The sequence below is a fragment of the Kwoniella newhampshirensis genome, chromosome 2 (genome assembly GCF_039105145.1).
Source record: "Kwoniella newhampshirensis strain CBS 13917 chromosome 2, whole genome shotgun sequence".
NCBI classification, from domain to species: Eukaryota; Fungi; Basidiomycota; class Tremellomycetes; order Tremellales; family Cryptococcaceae; genus Kwoniella; species Kwoniella newhampshirensis.
The window spans coordinates 910,142-924,963 of record NC_089956.1 but is presented as its reverse complement, the minus strand read 5'-3'; the positions used below and the strand labels follow the sequence as shown (position 1 = coordinate 924,963).

The following is a 14,822-nucleotide window of genomic DNA, read 5'->3' as shown; positions in this document are numbered from 1 at the left end:
GCAGCAACACTAAACCAGGTCCGCATTGAAGGCAAAGCCCATACTTGAATACATAAGGACAGTCAAATCATGTTTCTGCTGAGCAGTGTCACTGATCTATCAGCCGATGATCGCATTGATCATCTCGGCACCGGACTTGTGCTCGGAGTTGGCGCCGTGCTGCATCTCTGTATTGGTCTCTTTACCGATCTATGAAGGCGGATCAAGGGTCGTCAGCATGAGCTCAGGGGACATTTGTCATTGGATACTCTGACTGGACCGTAGGAAACATGAAAGCAACAAAGTATAAAAGGAGAATGGCGTGCGGATATGATCGAAAAAGGTTGAATGAAACATACGGCATTGACACCTTTTCCTAAAACTTCCACCGCTTTGCCCTGTTTCTCAACCTGATCACCCAGACCGTTCATCGTCCCCGTCGGCCAAAGATTGTTGGCGGCCTCTTTGGCCGCCTCGTTATATTCCGACTGGCCGTGAGGCGCAGGAGCAGGAGCAGCGGCGGTATACCCAGTCGCAGCGGCGGGGGAACGACCTTGAAGATCGTGTTGAAGAACAGGACCGTTGGTGGAGAGGGTATGAGCGAGATCAGATTGTGTTTCGATGGTCGCGATCTGGGACTGTGCCACAAACAATAGGCCATGTCAATGATAACGAAACGGAGTTGGATAAGCTGCAGTGGAAGGGGAATTGACTTACGCCTGTGGCCGCTACCTGACCGACTTGTTTTCCAACATTGCCTTCTTCATAATTCGCACCGCCGTAGACATTATCGTTGAGGGCCTCTGCGAAATTCAATGGATCAGCCCTCTTGCCTTTTCATCTATCCCCATGCTCGCTATCGTTCTGCGTTGGAACGTAGCACAACACCTGTCTTCAAGCAGCACGCGATGAGTTGATGTTGTAAGAATCACTCACTGCATTGCACGTTGTGCTCGTCACAATCCTGATGCAAATGCTTGGGCGTGTCATACGAGGCGACCTGCTTGTCCACCTTGTCCGAATTGAGAGCGGTCGGGACCGCAAGTACTGCAGAAGCAGAGAAGAGGAGAGCGGCGAGGGCGACAGTGGAACGCATGTCGACTTCGGTACGGCTTTGATTTGTTGTCTAAAAGGCTGATGGGAATTGCAGTCGACAGGGGGCGAGAAAAGATCGGATGAGAGTGGAGGAGAATTAGCCGGAGGATCTGTGGATTGTACTTGAGGAGATTTTCGTGACAGGTTCGTGAAGGTCGTTAGAGTACAGCGAGGTAGGGGAAGGATGAGTGAGTGATGACTGGTGAGCAAAAACCAGTAGACGCAAGTAATCCCAGCAGTCTTTATACCTTGATGATCTGTGCAATCTCATTGAGACGCGTATATGAGAGGCTGGACAGTGCTGGGCTGGATTCTGATATAGTCAGCCTGCTTGATAGGTTAGAATGACACCGAGCGTGAAGTGTGGACCCTCGGGCCAGATACGAATCTTGTCGGGAACCGAGATCAGATCTACCCTGCTGTAGACCGCTGTCTGTCCCATTTCCTCTGCAGCCGTGTGATGGTCAATTAGTCGTTACCCTGGTAATAGAGATGTGTGATGACAGCAACGATGAGTACGCATGATCGAGGGTATGTCAACATGATCAGCAGGTATGATGTGCATTGCAATCGCACTTGTGCTTCGCTCGATATAATACAGTGTGTCGTGGTTCTCTGCGCGTGATACCCGGAGCGACGCTGTCGTAAGGGCTGCACGACCAAGGGTGATACGACAGCGTCCACCGGTCTGGGGTATTGCTACATGTTCATGGAGCTAGAGAGCGACATTTCAATCGAATGAAACTTGCGATGCCTAGAGTCAGGACAAACTCACATTCAGTACGAGGACTGCTCTTCGTTCATATTTGTCACAGTTCGGCCATACGTTTCTTGAGTTCGAGTATCTTGCCGTCTAGATTTTCACCCTCCTTGAGCAGTTCTTTCCGTTCTGCTTCCATCCTGCGAAATGGAAGAGTCATTCAGCATGGAACTAGCGAACAGGGAACTGAATGAAAACACAATGGCGTGTCACTCAAGCACTCACTGTACGATCCTGGCTCTCACAGCTCTCTCATGAGGAGCCGGACGAGTGCCCTCTACGTTAGGCAATTCATTAGAGAGATAGTGTTCTTTGATGGCTAGTCCGCCATAGAACGACACTGGGAAGCAAGATCTGTCAGCAGAGTGGACTGATGAAAGGTGAGACAGACACGTCATGGACTCACTGGGCACGACGACTACGCATGATCCCAATAGAATCTTATTTGCTTGTGACAATCTCATCGTGTTTGTGTATGTATGTATTCCAAGAGTAGTGCAGAACAGAGAGTTAATGATATTCACTCGGAAAGCCAAAAACGCAGTGATGGTCATTTAATCATTGTCATCGGAAGCTGTACGCGCTTTGTTCGCAACTGTGCGTGTTTTTACCACCGTACAGAGACAGAGGTTGAGATTCAATGTTGGCGGTTCTTTGTCTGATTCACCTTTATTGTATCTGGATTCTGTTATAGATCTCACCCTGCATATATCAGCTCACAGTGGTTCTTCTCCTTCTCCTTCCCTCTCACCCTCTCTTCCCTCCATCTATCCCTCACCCGACACGTCGTATGGTCAGACTGACAGCCGAAACCGATTGAAAGACGCGTACAATGGCACGTCCACCAAAAGAGGATCAACAACATGTACCCGGACCTGTATCGTCGCAACTGAATCACCATCAGCAACAGTCGAATCACTCACTCTCGGTACCCCCACCTTCCGTCGGACGCATACTGCCCCACCCCGCAGAGGATCTTTCAGCAGATGACGATCTACTATCATGGATCTTGGTCGACCAGTTGGGGAGCATGCCAAATACTAAATTAGGCGTTCATCCTCAGCAGGTCAAGTTCGTTGGACCGACTTTTAAAACGGACGAAGTGTTGACCATCATCAAGGAGGTGAGTGTCTCTCCGATGTCATACTCGGATACTTGGCTGACAGCGCTTGTAAATCACCAGACCGTCACGAAGGGCAATGTACAAGCTGCTATGCAGAGATTACAGGAGTGAGTCGCCATGAAAAATGACCATTCGATCATGAGCTGACGTTGCCTTTCAGATTCAATCTCGTCAAGTCTCACTTGGACAGCAAGATGACCGACACTCAGCGGGATAGATTTATACAGTGAGCCAATCAACTCCTCTCCGCAATGCATCTCTGAAGTATGTACAATCTCGCTCAAACGATACTCCCCTGCCCAGACATCTCCGACGGTATCTCCTCCCTCTCATGCCGAATTCTCGACTCGAAATACACCTCACAGATCGATATTCTGCCGTGACAGGTCACACCGAGCTTGCCGTCTTTGCGACTCGACCTTTACCTACAGGTGTGGTCATGCAGGAATTACAAGGCAGTGTGGTGCCTTTACCCGACCAATGGCGAGAAGAGATGGAAATAGGAGACGATTTCGCTGTGGAAGCTGCTGGTGAAGAGACAGACTCGGAGAGTGAGGCAGAGGAGGAAGATTCTGTTTCGATGACATCCTCGGCAGTCAGACGAGATAAGGGGAAAGGGAAAGAAGCGGAAGCGAGGAGACAAGGTCAGAGGAGGAGCGATCGAACGAAAAGACGAGACTTCAGCATCGTCTGGTCAGGACTCAAAAGGTGTTATCAGCTTTTCCTCGGTCCAGCGAGATTCTTGAATGTAAGTCTTCTGTTGGTCTTGTCCCGATATTATGGCTCGCATGCTGACTACACTGCTTCTTAGCACGACTGCAATCCTAACGTAGAGTTACTCCGGCAGGGGAAATACGTCACCTTTCGCGTGCTGCGGCCGATTAAGGTTGGAGAGGAATTGACAACTTTCTAGTGAGTTGGAACAGTCATCCTCCATATTTGTATATGTGCTGACCGACATGCGCCACCGTAGCGGCGAGAACTATTGTAAGTATCACTTGAATGACTATCGGAAGTCGTGCTAACCACATCGTCTCTTTACTTTCATTGTTCCCAGTCGGGCGGGCCAACATCGAATGGTGAGCAATGTCCAATCGGTCGCCGCAGTGCGCATCGTTACTTGGATGAATTGCTGACACTCCTTCGCCAAATCAGTCTCTGCCTGACATGCGAGCTGAACGCTCAGGGTGGATTTACACCCAAGTCGACATCAGAGTCCCGCGGTATTTCTCGGAGCAACTCTCGCGACTCCTCAGCTGGACCATCTCGTCGAGATTCTTCTCCGAATGTCCGCGAATCGGTTGCGCGGGAGTCGAAAAGCGTTGGCCTTAGCTCGTTAAGATTCGTAGTGAACGATGTGGACGACATCGATCTTGACGATTGGACACTGTCGGTACCCAGTTGGCCCTCCAGTCCACCTCACCTCTCGATTGATCGGACTGCCTGCGCTGTCAACGGCAAGGCCGAGTCTGCCGAGCCGGAGGCGGGCATCAATAACTCTTCGCAGATTGAATCACCTCAGAGGAAGCGTCGTGGACGACCACGAAAGCTCATACTTCCGGCGTCTCCGACCACGGAGAGTGTCGCTTCGGAATTTGAGTCGCCCGTTGAACCCCGTCCAAAACGAGAGCGGGTGGTTCGAAAAGTGGTGCAGAACATGAAACCGTGGTCTTTTTTGCAACGCCCGAAAAAGATAGCAAAGAAGACGGAGACGGAAGCCGATGACGAGCAGACTGTGGCAACCGATGACTTTCCGAACGATTTTCCTCGATGTACAACTTGCGCGAAACCACTCACAGAACAAATCTGGTTCAATGGAAGGTATTTTGATTACTGCCAAAGGTAAGCATGATTGTCAGGGGAGATGTGCTGACCAAGCAGATGTGTTCGGCATGCTCTTGTTTTTGAGCTGCCTTGGCCTGCTCATAGACCTCAAGATGTTCAGGAATACCCTCCTGCGCATCTGATACCTTCCGGGTACATTCCACGCAAGATCTCAACCATTCCTTTGCCTACGCTAAGTAAGGTACCTAAATCCAAGCCTGTCGAAACCCCCTTATCACCGGCTACCGAGACTCGCCATGAGGCGCGCGCTCGGAACTTTCGAGCTCAAATTGAAGCTGAGACCTTCTTCGTTGAGTCACTTCGAGAGTCGGCATGGGCTGCTCAAGAGGCGAAGGAGGCGGCGGCAAAAGCTGCTGAGGAAGCGAAAGAAGAGGCGAAGAGGCAGCGACTGGAAGCCAAACGTCTTCGTGATGAGGGCAAGCTCAAAGGATCTGGGGTTTGGTCTCGGTACGAGTATATCACTGAGGAGGAACTGAAAAGAAGGCAAGAAGAGCAGAACAAGGTCCTTTCTGGGACCAGAAGGGGTGGGAAGTTCAGAGACAGACGAGATGACGAAGAGATGAAGCGTTTGGCGGAAGCAAGTCTAGGAGTTGCTCGGACTGTACCGCAAGAGGCAGCAGTCCCTCAACAGGAAGGGGAAGAGGAGGTTGATGGTGCAGATATTGGGGACGCTGAAATCGAATCAGAGCCATCTGATGTGATCCTAGTCGGAGTTGAGCATGTAGGCGGGCGCGGAGGTGTTGGAGTTGACGAAGATGAGGATGAGGACGAAATTAAAGTCGCTGCAGCATCCGAATTGCTGCCCGTGCGTTCTTCTAAGCTTGTTACGGTTCCTTCAAACACGCGACCTCCTCGTCCTCCGGCCGGGAAACAGTCGGATACCAGAACTACGACCCCGAAAGGCGATATGGCGTCCAAGTCGAATACCATAGCTAACCTAATTGGCCATCGATCGTCCCCATCGGCGACTGTGCCCGGACCGAGCAAGCGGAATTCAATAAAGCTTAGCGGTGCATCTGTAATCGATCTTACGAGCGATGCAGAGTCGTCTGACATATCGCTCAGAAAAAGGAGAGGTCGACCTCCTGGATCTGGAAAGCGGCAGAAAGCAGCCGCGCTCAAGCTGGCTAAAGACCAGGCCAAAAAGCATGGACAGGCTGATGGCAGTGAGTCCAGCTCGCCCGACGTGCAGTTCATCTCTCGAAGCATCGGTGTCACTGTCGTACAGAAGAAGGAAGCAAGTAATGAAAAAGAGAAGGTGAGTTATACGCGGCGTGGTGGCGGGAACCACTGGGAAGTTGCTAAATGGAGACTTACTGTTTGACAGTATCATTATACGAACGGGAATGGCTCTCCCCTGCCAGTCTCGAGCGCGCGTACTTCGATGGACAGTAGCCGACCTCACAACTGGCCGTCCGAAAGCTCTCACTCGCAATTTATTGAATTCTCCAAAAAGCTCGATTCTGCAGTGGCGACCAACAGGACTGCTGCCGCGAGTATCAGACCTGACATCCCCTTTCTTTTGTCGTCTCGACCGGATGGGATGGCCCTGGGACGCCCCGAGTTTGCGATACCGCCTTTCAAACCACGGACCTCGGATGATTCGGCGATCTCGTCCGTGGAAGCGACTGACGCAAGTCTCGATTTTGTCGGCGGTGCAGGTTTCTCATCCAGAAGCTATTCAGCTTCGGCTTTTATGAGAGGCGAGGACAAAGGGAAAGAAGTCACCGGCAGAAGCACTGACGGAACGAGATTGATACTGAATGTCAGAAATGGACAAAATGCTGGTTCTGTCGTAGCCTCCGGCGAGCGATCTGAGAAAGGGAAGGAGAGGCAGTATGTGGTTGATCATAGGCGGGTGGATCTAGACCAAATGGGACCTGAGGTGCAAGGCATGAAAAGAAAGAGGATCTCAGACGCTGCAAGCGATGTGAGTGGAAATTCACCTTTGGGCTGTTGCGGTTGAATGCCTGTTGCTGAAGGTGTCACGTTCCAATAGACCTCATCATCGCCTTCGAATCAACATGCAGACAAGAAGAAGAGAACCTTCTTCCCCTCCGTCATCTCTGTTGTCAACTTGAACAAAAACCCGCCGATTCCCAGCCCCAAGTACTCCATGTCAAAGTCATAGCGTTCTGTACCTAGACAGATGAGAGCTGATCCCCTTGTTTGACGTCATGTACGACACGGTCTCTGTTGGGTTTGTTCTCGGTTCATCATGTCTCTTCTCTTGTCGTCATTATCCATATGCGTTGTCACTCTGTCTTCTTCTTGTATTCGCATTGACAGCTAGTCCTTCAAACCAAAACGTATCGCTAGTAGATCAATCGGAATCGCACATGGATCAAACGCATCACCACATTCATTTTGTTGAATCGGCGACCGACGTTGTGCTACTCATCGGCTCCGCCATGAAAGTAAGCTGAACAGCAAGCCGAGTCAGCTCTGTGCGGATTGTTCAAGCGGCATTCTGACCGGAGGCTGTGCAGAAGAGGTAGAAACCGCCATTGTCCCAGCCAATGTGGCGGTGGTGCTTGATGGTATCATGTTCTTTGGTTGCGATTCCATCTGAGAGTGGCACTGTCGAACGTACGGTATACTGAACCGTCTGTTCTAATCGACTAGACAAGATAGCAGCCTCAGCATTTCATGGTGATCGTCGACAACGACGACGGTATGCAGGACAGCTCAGAGCTGAAAGAGGCACGGGAATGTCTTGGCTATAGCTAGTCCAGAGACGAGTAAGGTCAGTCACGCAAGAAACCAGAATCACATTTCGCAGAGTCTGGACCGTTGCTCATTCCCGTGGTACAGATGACTTGTATGAACTGTCCAAATGCTGGCCAGTAATGGTGGCGGTGGTAGCAGTGCGGAGGAATATACGTACATGTACATCATTTACAACAAGCCAACTTGAGCATGATTTTCAATTGAACATGTCCAGAGCCGACAATGGAAATTTTACGTAAACCGGGACCCTGAAAATCTCAAGCGGAGCAGGGAGCGGGGTGCGTCGCGCGTCATGCTGCCCTCTCTCTCTGCCAAAAGGGAGAAAACCAGCACCAACCAACCAACCACCACCACCACCTCCAATACCCGCTTCACTCCCCTTCTTTCATCTCCACCTGCTCTGTTATTAGTCACTTTTCGACCCCACACATCTCTCACTTACCTTCCACATCATCATCTCTTTCTTCTTCTGTCTTCCATTCTTACCCCTCCCACCAGTATAAAATCCACATTCCTTCATACACACAGATCACAAAATGGCCACTCTCTCAGAACCTGGAAAGAAGGATCTCCAATCCTCTGCTCGTCAGAGAGGTCACTCTGCAATGGTACGTGTTCTCTCACAGTCATAGGTCCGGTCCGGTCCATCGCATCTCCATATTGGGTTCGACATGAATCAGTTCGGGGTGTCTCTTGTTCTGCTCCAAGGTGAACGACCTTGCTGACCAGCATTATTCCCCCTCCCCCTCCCCCTCCCCCTCCCCCACCTTCTCTTACTGCTCCCCACTTGACTCGCTCCGACTCCCTTTCAACCTCTACAGGACTTCAAATCCGCCACTACCGGCGTTGCGGCCAAGACCATGAGGAATGAGCTCAACAGGATGGTGGCGGGTGTTCAGGACCCAGCCAAGAAGAAGGTGAGTATTGGTCTGCTCGTATTTGGCCTTCTATACGCGTCTACGGACGTCCCTTTTGGTCACGCACGTTGGTGCGGAACGATGCATCGTCGACCCCGATGGAAAAGAGCAGAGCGGCTGACGGTATGTCCTGCACCAGATCTTCGAGGCTGAGATGCAATCATTCTTCTTGCTGTTCAACCGATTCCTGACCGAGCGAGCAAAGGGCGAGAAGCTGTGCGTCTTTCAGTACTGCTTTTCCTGACGAAAAATCCGCTGACGCGAAGGGATTGCTCGTAGCGACTGGGAGAAGATCAACTCTCCTAAACCCGAACAGGTCCGACCTTACAAGGTTCTTGACGGTGTTGACCCCTCCATCCTCAACAAGCTCGCGGTCCTCAAGCTCAACGGTGGTCTCGGTACCACTATGGGTTGCGTTGGTCCCAAATCTATCATCGAGGTCAGGGAGGGTATGACTTTCTTGGATCTCAGTGTCAGACAAATCGAGGTGAGTCTAAGCCCATACTCTCAATCTCAGCTCCGGAGGCTGAGGTGGTTTCGCCGTCACACAGCACTTGAACGAGAAATACGGCGTCAACGTTCCTTTCATCCTCATGAACTCGTTCAACACCGACGACGACACAGCCAGGATCATCCAAAAGTACCAGAACCACAACATCAACATCCTCACCTTCAACCAATCACGATACCCCCGTGTTGATAAGGAGTCTCTCCTCCCGTGCCCCCAGGAGGCTGCCAGCGACAAGTCCCACTGGTACCCTCCCGGACACGGTGACATTTTCGATGCTTTGACGTGAGTTCCTAGTCCATGGCGTTTCGCCTGTCCAGCTGACATCATACATACGCAGCAACTCCGGTCTCCTCGAGAAGCTCATCGCTGCCGGAAAGGAGTACATCTTCATTTCTAACGTTGATAACCTTGGTGCCGTTGTTGACCTCAACATCATGCAAACCATGATTGATGCTCAGGCTGAGTACGTCATGGAGGTCACTGACAAGACCAAGGCCGATGTCAAGGGTGGTACCATTATCGACTACGAGGGCAAGGCCAGACTTCTCGAAGTCGCCCAAGTCCCCAAGGACCACTTGGACGAGTTCTGCAGCACCCGAAAGTTCAAGATCTGTGAGTTTTTCGTGTTAGTCCGTGACGATTTCGTGCTGACATAGACCTGCAGTCAACACCAACAACATCTGGTGTAACTTGCGAGCAATCAAGAGGATCATGGATGAGGATGCCCTCAACCTCGAGATCATTGTCAACAACAAGGTGGGTTTAGTTTTGGTTCCACTCTTGACACTAGTGCTAAAGTGTATTCAAGGTGACCGACGCCGGACAAGCTGTCATCCAACTCGAGACTGCCATTGGTGCTGCCATCAAGGTGAGCTTAGGAGTGCTGGTGTTTTAATCAGTCCAGCTGACAAATTGCTTGTCCAGCACTTTGACAGTGCCATCGGTATCAACGTTCCTCGATCACGATTCTTGCCTGTCAAGTCCTCATCGTGAGTACAACACCGTGAACCCGGATCGGTGCGCCTGCTGACGACTCTTATAGAGATTTGATGTTGATCAAGTCGAAGCTCTACAACCTCGAGCACGGTGTCTTGACAATGGACAAGTCACGAGAGTTCGGTGGTACACCGGTTGTCAAGCTTGGCGATCAGTTCAAGAAGGTTGCGGTGAGTTACAAGTTACGATATCAGCGAGACCATCAGCTGATCGAGCTTCGATATCGATATCCGATAATAGAACTTCGAGAAGCGATTCAAGTCCATTCCCAACATCACAGAGCTCGATCACTTGACCGTCGCTGGAGATGTCTGGTTCGGCAAGGGTGTCCGACTGGCCGGTACTTGTATCATCGTCGCTACTGAGGGCAACAAAATCATGATTCCCGACGGCACCAACCTCGAGAACAAGTTGATTACCGGTAACCTCTCCATCATCGACCATTAAGAGGTTAGCGGGTGTTTGCGAAGGGGAGGAAGCAGGGAGGGGTACTTGTATCGAGTCGAGTCGAGTTGAAAATCCATTTCACGTACAGTACGCTTGATGTATAAAGGTTCCCAGTGGATCATGCATGTCCTATCATTTGCCTCTGATGATTATGATAGCGGTATCAGCTTGAGTCAGCTTGATCGTGCAGTTCCATCCGTATCTTGCTATCCCTAGGACACTGACGACCTGTGATTTATTGAATCTGCTTCTTCCGAACGATAGATAGGATATGAGCATCTGCCGGACATGTTCTTATTCGAGCATGAACGGAAACGCGGTGTGAACAATTCAAACATCTGCATTCCATATACTGTCGTACGTCTCCCCCAACCACAACCATTACTGAACTACACCCTATTCATTCGCTATTCGTCCATCTTCCTCCCTCTCTAGCCTACATCCTCAAGTTCCGCGCGTTCACTTCGTCTCCTCCTCCTCCCATTCCATTCCGTTCCTCGCATCCCGAATTCCTTGCCTTTTGCCTGACGAGACCTTCTCTGCCACTTCCTCTCACACACACACAGATCACACAGGAGTGACGCTGAACCACATCTCTACCTTCTCGCAGCAGCTGCGCCTTGCGCACCAGGACCGGCAGCTTGACCGGTGCCTCCTCCCGCCGCTCCATTTCTCAGAAGGCCCTGACCGCCCCAAGCCCCGATGATCCTCTTGATCGTATTCCATCCATTCTGCACCGCGGGTCCCTTGCCCGTGGCGAAGTTGTCGATGTAGACTGTGATGGTGTCGACGGCGGTTCGCGTGAAGGGGGAAGCGTGGTATCGGAGTCGGATGAAATGAATCATGAAGATGGGTGCGATCACGGAGGTTCGGAAGCTAGATAGAATATTGTCAGCGTTGTGTCTTCACAGGGTGGGTAGTTTTGCGAATCCGGTTCGGTCATGTCATGTCGTTCGAAAAGTAGGACGACATCGAGGGATATTCGGACCAGAATACGAAGGTCACCGGTTAGCACTCACGTGACCACTCCCAAGACCAATCTAGCCATGATCAGGATCTCGCAGTAAGCCACGAATCGCATGGCCACATCGTAGTTGACCTTGACCCAGACTTGGATCCGCCTTGACACAGTCTCGAGCAATGCGGGAGGTCGTTGTGCTTGTTGAGAGCCAGCCGCTTGCGGTGGGGGAGCACTGTGAGTGGAATGACGGAGAGGTTGTGGGTTCGAAAGATAATGATGGTTGGAATTCGAGGAATGAGAGTGTTCAGGGGCGGAGGAAAGAGGAAGGGCGAGAGTGTCGAGTGTAGAGTGTCAGTATGCATCTCACTGCCGCGGAATAAAAGGAAACAACATACGGGACGAGTTTCGGGATGATGTTGGTTCGGAGGAAGGTGAGACAGTGAAAGAGGGAGAATGTCGCAAACGGGAGGATGGAGACTGTCAAAGGTGGTACGAGGTGTCAGCCTTCGGAGATGAGCCAAAACGACGCCCGCTCTCGTTCCGCTTCAATCTGTGTCTTTCATCTTGTACGGCCCTACACCACCAATGCTTGCCTCTTCACTTGTCCCCCATGTGAAGGACCATGCTGTTGTTCGACCTCGTGCAAGCCTTTCCGGTGTAGGTGGAGAACAGGACTCACCATTGACCGGTTTTGAGATCCACCAATAGAACGCCAGGATAGCATATTGCACATTCTCATCTGGCAAAGCTCTTCTTATCCAAGCTGCGTTCGCTTGAGGTCTGCCCAGGGACTTGAACACCACGATAGAGTACGAGAGTAAAGCGCCGGTATACGCGAGTTTGTAGGTCTTGGTGGGTGTCGGTCTGAAAAAGACTGTTTGGAGCATGATGTATCCTGCGTAGCGCGTGTCAGCGCCTCTTTCTGTGACGGATCACCTCGGACCCCGCATTGATAGGTGACACGAGAGGAGGAGGAAGAGGAAGAACAGGGGGAGAAGATGATGAAAAGGTGTGAATGTCGACTGACCCGCTGAAAGAAGCATGATACCATGACCCATGGCCCACAGATAATGGGGATCGACAGCTGGCATCGTGGTGGTGGTCGTGGATGTATAGGTCAGGTCAGGGGTGTATTTGATGGTATAAGATCAACAAAGATTGAAGAGATGATGAGATGGACTCTGGACTTGACGAATGCTACAGAGTAGTGTCAGCAACAATGCGATGACATGCCTGCGAAATGTGTCCATCTCATCAAACACTCTGCTCGTCATGATGAATGAAATACGTCACACCGCTCTACCAGACTGACAACGCGGAACCAAATCTACTGTAACTCATCTCTGTCCTCGACGGCGATATCCGGGAATTCACGTCGTAACAATCGTGAGTGGCGGGGCAGCTTGACCTTTCTCGAGAGAGAGAGAGAAGTGGTTCTCTTGTCTTCAAGCATCGTGATCGTTGATGTCGTTCTCAGCTTCATGCATGCCCTCTTCGATGCTGGTGATCGCGGCATGGAGTGGAGCCGATGTGAGGGATCGGATCTATATCTGAATCAATCCAATCCCTCGTAAAGCGGCCAAGTCAGTGATTAACCCACCGAGGTCCGCATCTCATGTAGCTTGCTTCTTTCCCATCCCATCATCTCATCGCGGAAAGTCAATCTCGAACATACATGCCTGCGCCAACCCCCTCGTATCATTTCCGATACGAGGAGTGTATGGTCAATGCACAACAATGTCGATTGAGCATGGGATACACGCCTCTTGTCTCCTCGCAGACAGGAGGTACTGATTGAAATGTGAAACGCATCCTCCTTGCCTCGACGCACGGACCCGTTCTTACATGGTATGTACACACGACTGACGTCACGCGCATCACCTCTTGTTGGGAGACTGGAAGGTTCTTCTCCTTTGACGACGCCACTGCTCGGTGGTCATTCGAGTCCTCACAGACGTCATTGGGTAAGACGAGCAAGCACTCTGACGGGGAAAGGGAAAGGAAAGATATATATATATATATAAGCAGATCTTTTTCACGTCCGTCTTCTACTCGTTCTCATCTCTCTATCCCACGATAGTTTGTCAAAGCAGAAAACGCACTCAGAGCAGCGAGAGCGATTACACTCCATCGACTTGGACCCATCTGTTTCACTCTTCACAACAATGGCATACCGTACTCGACAATCGCCACTGTCATTGACTCTCGCCGCGACTGCTGTCTTCGTGAGTATCATACACTTCGGTCCTCTCTCACACGCTCCTTCTCCCCGATCATTCCATCCCTACCTTAACTTGTTGTTCATTAAACTTTGCTCTTCCTCTTCTTGCGTGGACGCCGAGACTGATGCATCTCGTCGCAGATCGCGACCCTTTTCTTCTGGCTTTCAGCCTTCTCCACCCCGTTCATCAAGCACATCCATTACATCCACACGAGGGAGAACGACGTCAGAGTCAGTGTCTGCTCATTTCCGTGCATTCGAATACATAGGGAATGACTTGACCTGACACGTTACAGTGGGGCAACTTTGGCTGGTGTGCTGATGGCCCTTTGACGGGTATTGGCGGGAGAGAGTGTTATAGGCATGTCGGGTGAGTAAAGCTCATCTCGACTCTCTGGCGTCTCACACAATCTCGCACGTCGAGTATTGTGTTCCGTGACTGCTATAATGTCCATGCACTGATGTCCATTTCGGCAGATACGAGTTCGGACGTTGGATTCCACACGAACATGCCGTTGGGGCCCTCATCCTCGTGGCCCTCACCGCCGGTTTCGGCACATTCGCTTTCTTCTCGCTTCTCCACTCTGCTTCAGACCTCAGATCAGGAGCGTGCAGTTTCTTCCTCACCGTAAGTGGTGTCACACTGTCTTGATATTCACAGAACTACCCACTGACCTCTGTTGGTCCCCTGACCCTCTTTTCGGTGTACCCTCCCTAAACAGCTCTTCACAACTCTCCTCGCTACCATCTCTTTCCTACTCGTCGTCATCGTCTTCGGTCTCGCTCATCACCGATTCAACCAAGACACGCTCCGACCTCACTATGGCGCCGCCTTCGTCCTCGTCATCATCGGATGGTTGTTGTATCTCGCGGCGATCCCACTTGTCGTGATTGGTTGGTTCACAGAGAGACGTTATAGGAACACCACGACTACAACTCATACCACTACAGCTGTGAGGGCGTAAATTTGGAGAGAATCGACCTAATGCGACAGACAAGGACGATCAGATAGACAGGTGATGGAGGTGGGAAGTCATGATTCTGTCAACGATGAATATACACGAGATACTCCGCTAATGACGAGACGGCTGAACGCTTAGGATCGAGTGAGTATAGGTATAACAGAAGACTTAACGATCAGTATAATATGATGTTTGAATCGACGCAGGGTTTGACGATCAGTTGCATTGCGTTGTTGCATTCCGTAATACCTATCTTGGACTGAGTAGGATCCTAC

At 51.0% G+C, this 14,822-nt stretch overlaps 6 protein-coding genes across 6 annotated transcripts; 3 read left to right on the top strand and 3 right to left on the bottom strand.

Annotated features, from left to right (window-relative positions):
* Positions 1-99: 99 nt before the first annotated feature.
* IAR55_001052 (uncharacterized protein) lies at positions 100-1,075 on the bottom strand (the record flags this gene model as incomplete). Its single annotated transcript, XM_066944182.1, has 4 exons — positions 100-189; positions 339-617; positions 697-782; positions 916-1,075. The coding sequence occupies 4 exons, from the start codon at positions 1,073-1,075 to the stop codon at positions 100-102; spliced, it is 615 nt and encodes a 204-aa protein (XP_066805383.1).
* An 808-nt stretch (positions 1,076-1,883) lies between these two features.
* On the bottom strand, positions 1,884-2,298 carry IAR55_001051 (uncharacterized protein; the record flags this gene model as incomplete). The annotated part of the gene is made up of 3 exons (XM_066944181.1): positions 1,884-1,974; positions 2,060-2,174; positions 2,241-2,298. 3 exons carry the CDS (start codon positions 2,296-2,298, stop codon positions 1,884-1,886), a joined length of 264 nt encoding a protein of 87 aa, XP_066805382.1.
* A 368-nt stretch (positions 2,299-2,666) lies between these two features.
* IAR55_001050 (uncharacterized protein) lies at positions 2,667-6,933 on the top strand (the record flags this gene model as incomplete). The annotated part of the gene is made up of 11 exons (XM_066944180.1): positions 2,667-2,957; positions 3,018-3,064; positions 3,118-3,183; positions 3,261-3,705; positions 3,769-3,869; positions 3,931-3,944; positions 4,015-4,036; positions 4,113-4,799; positions 4,887-6,060; positions 6,130-6,732; positions 6,802-6,933. The coding sequence occupies 11 exons, from the start codon at positions 2,667-2,669 to the stop codon at positions 6,931-6,933; spliced, it is 3,582 nt and encodes a 1,193-aa protein (XP_066805381.1).
* A 1,135-nt stretch (positions 6,934-8,068) lies between these two features.
* IAR55_001049 (uncharacterized protein) lies at positions 8,069-10,403 on the top strand (the record flags this gene model as incomplete). The annotated part of the gene is made up of 11 exons (XM_066944179.1): positions 8,069-8,140; positions 8,354-8,449; positions 8,589-8,665; positions 8,729-8,936; positions 9,001-9,242; positions 9,298-9,572; positions 9,625-9,716; positions 9,769-9,828; positions 9,885-9,949; positions 10,003-10,126; positions 10,197-10,403. The coding sequence occupies 11 exons, from the start codon at positions 8,069-8,071 to the stop codon at positions 10,401-10,403; spliced, it is 1,518 nt and encodes a 505-aa protein (XP_066805380.1).
* A 596-nt stretch (positions 10,404-10,999) lies between these two features.
* IAR55_001048 (uncharacterized protein) lies at positions 11,000-12,455 on the bottom strand (the record flags this gene model as incomplete). Its single annotated transcript, XM_066944178.1, has 5 exons — positions 11,000-11,279; positions 11,423-11,596; positions 11,760-11,841; positions 12,044-12,259; positions 12,392-12,455. The coding sequence occupies 5 exons, from the start codon at positions 12,453-12,455 to the stop codon at positions 11,000-11,002; spliced, it is 816 nt and encodes a 271-aa protein (XP_066805379.1).
* A 1,074-nt stretch (positions 12,456-13,529) lies between these two features.
* IAR55_001047 (uncharacterized protein) lies at positions 13,530-14,550 on the top strand (the record flags this gene model as incomplete). The annotated part of the gene is made up of 5 exons (XM_066944177.1): positions 13,530-13,589; positions 13,727-13,816; positions 13,882-13,955; positions 14,063-14,213; positions 14,308-14,550. The coding sequence occupies 5 exons, from the start codon at positions 13,530-13,532 to the stop codon at positions 14,548-14,550; spliced, it is 618 nt and encodes a 205-aa protein (XP_066805378.1).
* Between the last annotated feature and the right edge of the window lie 272 nt (positions 14,551-14,822).